This window comes from Acomys russatus, chromosome 9 (assembly GCF_903995435.1).
Source record: "Acomys russatus chromosome 9, mAcoRus1.1, whole genome shotgun sequence".
Taxonomy (NCBI): Eukaryota; Metazoa; Chordata; class Mammalia; order Rodentia; family Muridae; genus Acomys; species Acomys russatus.
Genome location: NC_067145.1, coordinates 63,301,351 through 63,311,736, shown reverse-complemented (window position 1 = coordinate 63,311,736; position 10,386 = coordinate 63,301,351). Strand labels below are relative to the sequence as shown.

The 10,386-nt window shown below is 41.8% G+C and overlaps 1 protein-coding gene across 1 annotated transcript in view; it reads left to right on the top strand.

The window, feature by feature from the left end:
* Wdr37 (WD repeat domain 37) overlaps positions 1-10,386 on the top strand; it is a 54,774-nt gene continuing 44,388 nt past the window's right edge. Inside the window, 2 exon segments of the mRNA XM_051151454.1 lie at positions 1-196; positions 8,869-9,046. Of these exon segments, the coding sequence (XP_051007411.1) occupies positions 8,909-9,046 (138 nt within the window). The 5' untranslated portion in view covers positions 1-196; positions 8,869-8,908.

The window sequence follows — 10,386 nt, the reverse complement described above, 5'->3', positions numbered from 1 at the left end:
ATACCTAGAGGCGGGACTTCCGCAGTTACCGGAAGTGCGGGCGCGCCAGTTCGTGTCGCCGGGTCGTGTCAAGTGCGGGAACCGGCCGGTTTTCTAAGCTGCTCTGGATTTGTCCTGCGAGCGGCGTCGGGGGACCCACGAGTTGAGTGAGACCTGGGCTGGCTCCAGGTGGAGGCGAGTGCTGCTGCTGTGACAGGTGACGCCATCTTCCCAGCTGTCTGGCTTGGCGTCCTTCCCGAGTGCCCCCGAGGGGGGGGGGGAGGTGAGGTGTCCGGGTAGCGGTGGGGACGAGCCAGGTCAAGGCTTCGAGGTGGACGAAGGATGTTGTCCTAACCCTGCGCGCTTCCTTTGGCTTCTCTGTGTCCCCTGTCCCCAAGCGGCGTCTGTCTGGCTGCGTGTGGCCTTGGGGGGGAAGCCTAGGGTTGCGAAGATGGTGGCTTCAACCCCGCAGAGACGGGGGCTGGCCTCTGGGGAAGGCGGAAGGGCCGGGGTCGGAGAGCGAGGGGTGAGCGGATGCTGAGTGATGGTAAACCCTGGCCACGCCTTTGTTCCCCTTTCTGAAGACTTCTCCTTTTCGTTCTGTCCTGTACACTTCCACCTCCGAAGACAGGCATTAGTTTTAAGGCATCTCAACAGGCCAGTTTTACCAAAAAGTCGCATAAATATGTCGTTCCAGTCTGAGAGCAGGCATGACCGAACGATTGTCAGGTTCTTAGAGATTTCATCATCTAAATTGAACTCTTAGATGTTCCTTGTGCTTGGAGACTAGGTCCGTTAGCTCTACACCACCATCTTGCCCGAAAGTAGGTTGCTGGGCAGTTTCTTTGAAGTTCGGATGGGTTTCCCTACATTGATTATTTTGGCTCACGAAGTATGCCATTAAAGCATTACTGAAATAAATTGTTTACCTCTAAGCAATACACCTTAAGATAATATGCCTCCAGGATACTCTTCTTTTTTCTAAGAAATAATCAATTATGCAATCTTCCTTGCTGTTTTGGTTACTTTGCCGATAAAATTCGAGTATTTGTGAATCCCCTTTAACATCTAGTCCCCATACTGAGCAAAGTATATAAATATGATCTGACCAAAGTGGATAGAGGCCTTCTATTAGTGTTGTCTCTAGGAGACAGTAGGGCAGTGGCCAGTGGCCGCATGTAATAACAGTGTGACCTTGGTGTTTATGCCAGCCACATTTTGCTGTTGGGAAGTTGTGTATATCAAGCCTTCTTGCAAAAAAAAATCTCTGGACAGAAAACCTTCTGATTCTCTTACCCAGTGTAGATACTTCTTTTTGTATATGGGCATGTTGGTCTATTAACTTACTTTGCCCTTGACTTGAGCTAAAATCCTTGGGGATGCGTATTTCCCCCAGCAGTGGTACTAAGAGTTTTGTTAGCTGTCCTGTCCTGATTTCTCTAAGGAAAAATATTTTTATTTCTATTAAGTTTTATTCTATATTTGAATTTCTTTTTTTTTAGGTTATTAAGATTAAAATATCTTGGTGTCCGCTTATTTAATTAGTGAAGCCTGTCAGCTCAGTGTCATCCTTAGAATCGATAAGTATGCATCCTGTGTCTTCATATTACCAGAGGCAAAACATTTTAAGCAACTAGCTGCTGGTGACAGATTTCCCAGGTTGCTTGTAGAGACCATTCTCTCCCCTGATACTGGTTAGATACTACACTGGTGTTTCAGCCCTCTCGAAGTTAATGTAAAAGTACTATTACAACAAACTGTTTAAGGTATTAATAGTATTAGTAACTTTATTGAGCTTCTGGGTAGCCAGTGACATTTTATAGCTTATACTACTGCCCGCAAATCATATAACAATTCATTTTCAAATAATTAATATTAAAAACCCAGGAATTTATTTTGAAATCAATCAGGGTTTTTTTGTTTGTTTGTTTGTTTGTTTTTTTCTTTTTCTTTTTCTGTTTTGTTTTTTCAAGACAGGGATTCTTTGTATAGCCTTGGTTGTCCTGGAACTCACTCTATAAACCAGGCTGGCCTCAAATTCATAGAGGTCTGACTGCCTCTGCCTCTTTGAGCACTGGGATTAAACGTGTACACCACCACTGCCTGGCTGTATTTTCTTTTCTTTTTGAAAGAAAAATAAAAATTTTCTTGCAAGGTATGAAGTGGAGAGTAATGCTTTATATTATTTCAAGAGCATAAATTAAGAGTTTGTTGTATTGCATTTAAAAACTACTTCAACAGGCTTCCTTTTTGGTTGTATGTATTTAATAGAAATCTGATAATGTAGGTAATAACAACTTAATATTGAACAAAAGTACTAAAAAGAGCCTTTGTGTAGAGAGAGAGAGCTAGGTGTTCATGGATGCTGTGTAATGCTACACCATTTGCCAAGGTGCTGAGGTCAGTGCACTAACAGTGTGTAGAGAGTCTATGTTTATTAAATATGCTGTACTAAAGCTGGAGACATACATGCTTGCTTAGAAGTAGCAGAGAAGAGGATAGGCCTGTGACAGCATTTAATAAGGACAAATGAGTTTGACATCCATAAAGCAGTTAATAGTTCAGGAGAAAACTATATTTTTGGTTTCTATTTAATGTGCTGAACTGTCCTATTGAATTAGGTAGATGTGTTTTGAAGGAAAATAACTATCTATTGATGCTATCTATTTCTTTCTTTTTAAAAATGTATACAAGTGAAAAGTAGCTTTTAAAAATAAGAAAATTTTTTTTGGTGTGTGGTGCTGGTGCTGAAACCCACGGTCTCAGCCGTGCTTAGCCATCAGTTTCCTTCCACTGAACAATACTGCCCCCCCCCCCCCGACCTGTTTTCTTTTGAAACAGAGTTCTTCTCTATATAGCCCTGACTATCCTGGGACTCTCTGTGTTGACCGCACTGGCCTTGAGCTCAGCGATCCATCTGCTTCTCCCCACTGCTTTTCACCCAGTGCTGGGGTTAAAGGCATGTGCCACTGTGGCTTCCTAGACCTGTCTTATATTCAGAGTGAAACAGCTTTCTTTCTCTTTTCAGTTGTCTGAGTAACACCATTTATTTTATAAAATACTGTCAGACTACTAGTTGAATTTGAAGATTCTACCTCACAGTGATCTTGTGTGAGGATCAGGGCCTCTGTATTTATTGGTCTCACAGTGATCTTGTGTGAGGATCAGGGCCTCTGTATTTATTGGTCTCACAGGGATCTTGTGTGAGGATCAGGGCGTCTGTATTTATTGATCTCACAGGGATCTTGTGTGAGGATCAGGGCGTCTGTATTTATTGGTCTCACAGGGATCTTGTGTGAGGATCAGGGCCTCTGTATTTATTGGTCTCACAGGGATCTTGTGTGAGGATCAGGGCCTCTGTATTTATTGGTCTCACAGGGATCTTGTCTGAGGATCAGGGCCTCTGTATTTATTGGTCTCACAGGCAGCCCTCTGTAGTAGCTTTCCAACCTTAGCTCTTCCCATCATTGACTTTCTCCCATTTACGCTCCATTCTTTCTGTTTTCACTTGTCCAGCTTGGGTTCTGTGTGTACTATTTCAGTATTTCTTTTACAACTGCAAGCAGCCTCATTGTCCTTCTTCCTAGCATAGCAATTTTTTTTTTTTTTTTTTTTTAGTAAATCAAACATTTAATTAATTATGTTTGCGTGAGTGCATGCCATGTGAGTGCAGTGGCCACAGAAGCCAGAAAAGAAAATCAGACCCTCTGGAACAGCTGTGCTCAACCTGTGGGTCACGACCTTCACAGTGGTTGTTTAAGACCCTTGGAAAACACCAATATTTACATTATGGTTCATAACAGTAGCAAGATGATAGTTATGAAGTAGCCATGAATATAGTTTTCTGGTCGGGCATCACCACAGCACGGGGAACTGTATTAAAGTGTCGCAGCATTAGGAATGTTGAAAACCACTGCTCTAGAGCTGGAGTTGCAGGCACTGGTGACATGTACACGTTCATTTCCTGCAGTGAACTTGGGTCCTCTGGGAGAGTAGCATGGGATTTTAATCTCTGAGCCATCTTTTTATGTTTTTGAGAGGGTTTTGGGTAGCCCAGGATGGCCTTGAACTCTCTATTCAGCCAAGGCTGGCTTTGAACTTTGGTCCTCCTGCCCCTACGTCTCTAATTACTTTTTTGTTAACACCAGTATATGATTTGGAATGAAGATGGTGCTTGTAGCCTTCATATACTTTTTTGAGGTTGTGTGAATGGAAGGAAATTATAACAGGACCTGCATTAGTTATTTTTCTTATCACTGAGGCCAGATTTTAGCAACGTAAGCAGGGACGGGATTACTGTGGCTCACAGTTGAGAGGGACACAGCCCGTCAAGCCACACACTGCCAGGAGTTGGGGGCAGGGAACGAGCTGCTGCTCTGCCAGCTTTTTCCTTTCCTTTCCTTCAGCCCTGACCCCAGCCCTGAGGTTGCCCTGTACAGATGTGTGTCCTCCTCTCCGCTCTGGAACTTTCTGGAAAAGTTCTCTCAGATATACTCAAATGCCTGTTTCATTAATGACCTCTTTGTTTCTTAATTCAGTTAAGTCAACAGGCACAGGACTAGTACAGATGGCTGAGGAAATAGGTGGAGGACGTAGAGGCAGAAGGAAAGACGAGAAGGTGTTACACAGAGAGGCTGACGGCAGTACAGCGTGACAGGGGCTGCTGTTCCTGGTGTAGGAGCTACAGACTCACAGCCGGATTTGAAGCTGTGGCTCTACAGACATGTCGGGTGGGTCCAGTGCTGGTTTTGGCCTTTGCATTGCCATCTTGTTTAAACTGAAGACCAGCTTTACTAAGTCCAGTCTACTTTCCCAGCTGTTAATCTTACATCATCAGTGGCTGTTAGGAAAAGATAGTCATCCGGACAAAAAGCACCTGACAAGTTCCTGGGTTCCCACATGACTCATTCGCTCCAGACAACTAGGACTGTTGCCTGGGATGCCTGGAGTGAAAGCTGACAGCATGGCTCAGATCAGAAAACGTGAGGCAGTAATTGGAAATAAACTGTGTAACAGGACTGCATACAGAGTGCTAAAATGAGACTCTTTGTGTATGCTTTAATTGGAGTGGATGAAGAATAAGGCTCTTAGATATACAAGTGTTCTCTTGCAAATTCTGACAGGATTTAAAGCAACTGCAGCAGCAGTTAAGCTGAGTTAGCTAGTTTATTTGAAAAATTAGTGAATAACTTTTTTTTTTTTTTTTTTTTTGAGACAGGCTTTCTCTGTGTAGCCTTGGCTGTCCTGGACTCCCTTTGTAGACCAGGCTGGCCTCGAACTCACAACGATTCACCTGTCTCTGCCTCCCGAGTGCTGGGATTAAAGGTGTGCGCCACCATGCCTGGCATAGTGAAGAACTTTAATTGGATATTTGACTAAATGGTGAAAACTGCTTTTTCATTCCTGTCTACTCTTCTGTGAGTTGTTTCTAAACCTTCACAAATAAGAATTGTAGGTGAAAAATTCTAAATCCAGGATTCTTATGAAAGCAAAGATTGTTGATACCTTGTTCTAGTAGAGAGAGAGAGACTAGATATTGTCATTAGTTTACTAAATCCAGGATGTCAGATGCCTGTGTGTTTGCTGATAACATACCAACATTATAGAGGCCCCTTGAGTGATAAAATGATCCTACTTAACCCCCTGATGAAGTTAGACCTCCAGAAGGAAAAACACAGCTCTTGAAAAAGGGGGTGGGGTGGGGAGACTAACAAAAATAATTTACCATAGGGGAAATGAAGTCCAGTTAGGAACCCCAGGCAGTATACATAAAACAAATGTAAGACTATAATATAGAGAAAGGCAGATAGCCTGGTTAGGTCTTTTGGGATCTGAAAAGTAACATAGGATTGACTTTTGTTTTTCCACCATATATCCTAGTTTGATCCTGTACAAGTCTGCAACCTAGGAACAGCCAGGGGCTCAGCAAAAATCAGAAATTTTGTGAATTTGAGGCCACCCTGGTCAACAAAGAGTTACAGGACAGCCAGGGATAATAAGAAAAACAAGGAAAAACAATCAGGGCTAGCACAGATATGGCAATGATTAAAATTATTTGACAAAGATTTTAAATTCAACATCATAAAACTTTTAAGATCCAGAAATAAAATCATGTAATTAGAGGCATCTGATTTTTGACAGGTGTTGAAAACATACATTTGTGTTGGGAAAACTGTATTCATATTAATAGATTGAAATTAGAATCTTTACCCTGTACAAAATTGACTCAAAATGAATTAGGAATCTTCATGGAAGATGGGGAATTTGAAACTGCTAGAGGAAAAAAATACTTCAAGATACAGTCATAGTCAAGAACTTCCTGTAGGAATATTAGCAAGGTTGCAGTCACTAAAAAAGCTGCTCCACAGCAAAAAAGCAGCAGCGTGTAGAGGCGCCCTCCAGAGCGGGAGGGTGGTTTTTAGATATGTATTTGTCTAATGAGAGATTAACACTCAGAGTATAAAGAACTTTTAAAAATTGAGTACCAAAAAGCAAATAATCTAATCAGTAAGTCAGTAAATAGGAAAACCAATTGGACAAATACCTTTTTAAAAGATTTTTTTTTTACTTTATTAATCATTTTTACAATTGGTGCGAGGCATGAGAGTATCAGATCTGTAACTGGAGTTACAGATAGTTGTGAGCTGCCATGTGGGTGCTGGAAATTGAACCCATGTCCTCTGGGAAAACAACCAGTGCTCTTAACCACTGGGCCATCTTTCCAGCCCCAAACAAATACTTATCAAATGAAGAAATACAAATGGCTAATGTTCAACATCTTTATCCATCAGTGAACTGCAAATCTAAACTGGGTTGAGGTTTGTCTCACTTAATCAGAATGCCTATTGTCTGAGTGGGCCGCCTTCTTCCTTTTGTTTTTGTTTTTGTTTTGTTTGTTTCTTTTTTTCTTTGTGTTTCCCTGGTTGTCCTGGAACCTACTCTAGTCAGGTTGGTCTTGAACCTGGAGATTTGCCTGCCTCACAAGTGCTAGGATTAAAGGCGTGAACCACCATGGCTTGGTGCTCATAATTGGTTTTCTATTTTTTGCTGTGATAAACATCATGACCAAATACAGCTCTGGGAGAACAGGGTGTATTTGATTTTATAGCTCATAGTCTGTTCCAAAGCAGGAACTGTAGGTGAGAACTTGGAGACAGGAGCTAAAGCAGAGGCCGTAGAGGAGTGCAGGTTACCGGCTTACTCTCCACCCAGGGCCTTTCTCCTCCAGTCATCAATCAAGGTAGTGCCCCCAGGGCTTGCCAGAGGCCAGTCTGTGGAGGCTCCTTCCCAGATATGTCTGGATTTGTGTCTAGTTGTATCAGCCAGCACACCTATCTTCAAGAAAAAACCAACCGACCAAATGCTGTTGAGGACTAGAGAAAAGGGGAGCTCTGTACATTGTTGGTGGGGACGTAAGTCAGTGGGAGGTTCCTCACAACACTCATGCCACAAGTATTGTGTGGTCCAGACAGACAGCTCGTTGGTATATAGTACAGATTTGGACTATAGAACCACAGTGTTCTGTTTTTTGTTTTTAAAATGTATGTCGAGGAGATTAAGCTTGAAGCATCAGGCTTATACAGTTAATGATTTTATCTGCCAAGCCATCTCCCCACCCCCAGTGTAAAATTCTAAACACAGGGAAAATGAATTTCCATGGGTGTCAGTATTGATCTGCATTTGAAAATAATTAGTCTGTGTGGCCGGGCGTGGTGGCGCACGTCTTTAACCCCAGCCCTTGGGAGGCAGAGGCAGGAGGATCTTTGTGAGTTCGAGGCCAGCCTGGTCTACAAAGTGAGTCTAGGACAGCCAGGGCTACACAGAGAGACCCTGTCTCAGAAAGACCATAAAAAGAAAAAGAAAAGAAAAAGAAAAAGAAAAAAAAGACCATAAAAGCATGACAGTCAGGTAAGCTCATTAAAAATGCATGAGGAAGAAATGTCAACTTGGTAAATAGCTATAGAAGATCTGTAGCTAGCTTTATTCTCAGTGGTGAAGGCATGGCTATTTTTACCTTCAAATTGGAAAAACAAGGCTGTACTAAAATTTCTAGGCAAAAGTATAAGGAAATAAGATTTACAAATCAAAAGGGAGGAAATGTCCTTTATCTTTTAGGTGGAACAGTAATTTGCATTAAAAAACAATTAAGACATGACAAAATAAACTGTGTACAAAATATTTTTTTAATTTGTAAAGAAATTCAGCAATAATGTTAGATACAAGCTCAATACATAGTAATCTTTTGTATTTTTGTATATTAGCAGTTAACATGCAAAAACAAAGGAAGTAGTGTTTAAAATGCTAAAAAGTATAAAAAAGATATTTTAGTGATTTGGGTTGTTCATTTAATAGTAAACTGGAAACTGATGAAAGGTCAAGTGTTTTCATAGGTTTGAAGTCCAAAATTGATAGTGAGCGAAGTTCTTTTTAAAGTTACAGTAAGAATTAATTTTTATTTTTTACTTGCACGGGTGATTTGCTTTCATGTATGTCTATGCAGCATGTATGCCTGGTGCCAGGGGAGGCCAGAATGCGTCAGGTTCCCTGGGACTGGACGGTACACAGGGGTGTCAGCGTCTTGTGGTGTGGGAAATGAACTCAGGTCCTCTGGAAGAACACCAAGTGCTCCTAACCACCAAGTGATCTCTCTAACCCCTAAAGCAAGAATTTTTGAGATAAATATTTTGAAAATTAGGTTATATTAAGGAACTAGAATAGCTAAAACAGGGTTGAGAAGGATTTAAACAAGAATCGCCATAACTGACTTCAGTACTTGAGTTCTGTACTGTTTAGTGAGCACTAACCTTAGTGAGACATCCTTCCTTGTCTGCTGATTATTTCAATTTGCTGTATCAGAAATGAAGTACTTCTTTTTCCTGCTGTGTTTAGCTTATTGCAGGAGTGACCAGGACACTACCTTCTAGAAGTAATGCCCACAGAAAGCGGAAGTTGTTCAACTGCTCGCCAAGCAAAACAAAAGCGCAAATCTCATAGCCTTTCTATACGAAGAACTAACAGCTCAGAACAAGAGAGGACTGGACTGCCAAGAGAAATGTTAGAAGGACAAGTAAGTCAGCATTGGCCAGTGCCTACTTTAAAGATAATTGCTTTGCTTGTAGTGTAATTGAAATAGCTAATGCATGTAGGTTTCTCGAGCAGAGGAAAGGCGTACCTGTAAAAGAGCACAGTGAACTCAGCCCTGCACTCAGACAGAATTAGATCGTTTTGGTTGTTTACCATCAATATCATCATCATCATTTTGAAACCTGGTCTCCCTGTGTAGTTCTTGCCATTCTGGAACTTGTTATGCAGACCAGGCCGGCCTTGAACTCACAGAGATTCTATTGTCCCTGCCTCCCACGTGCTGGGATTACTGAATGGTGTGTGCTACCATGCCTGGCTAAGCTTAATATAGTCATAATAATAACAGTAAAAGGTACAGATATGAAAATATGGACTCATTTTATTCTTTGCACAGGATAGTTGTCTAGAAGAGCTTTAGCTCTAGACTTCTAATGTTTCAGGAAAAGGGGAGAATTAAAATTTTGATGTTATTTCTGCTCTCTGGGGTGACTTAACTTGCCTTTCTCCTCGTCTTGGTTATAGTGAATAGAATATACGGTCCTTTGATGAGTGTGCTGCACTTAGCGGCTGACGGCGCGGTGTGTTCCTGCTTTTCTAGTGTCTTTATAGATGTCAAAATGGTAGGATGCTGAAGAGTATCACTGTGGGGCCTAGATCCTAAAGCACGCCTTAGTCAAATAATTATACACAGCAATGCCTGTATAAGTATGCACTTATACTTTCATAACCATTTTTTACAGTTACACTGCATCAGTCCTAATGCTGTAGGATTAAAAAGGCTTGAATCTGAGAAATGTATAACTGCGGAAGCAGCTTTCTGCGTGGGACTTCTGGTATATAAATTCTATAGGGGCAGTAGGGCTTCCCTAGAAAACCCAGGAGGATCATGGCCTGCCGCAGCTGATACAGTGTAGATGCTGCTGCGACAGTACTGTCACGTGTGCGTAGGAACTGATGGTGAGAGTTGGCCACCTGCTGCAGTGAAGGCTGTGCTGTGTTGTGCAGTTTTGCTTTGTTCTTGTTTTTGGCCACACTATGTATCTTTCCTTTCTGGTGTTCTGAGAGGGTCTTGCTACTGTAGACCACTCTGACCGTGGACTGGAATCCTCTGCCACAGTTCCTCACATCCTGTTCTGCCATGCTGTGTCTTCTCCAGCTTTTGGCTATTCTGATCTACAGTTGCTTGACGCTGTAGGTGTGGAACTTTGAATATAGAAGGTCAACCCTGTCCTTGTCTACTTTCTATAAAAAGTTACATTTTAAACTAGTGATGGATACAAAAAAACATGAAAATCTTTGACAGCATTTACTTTGCTAGGTTGT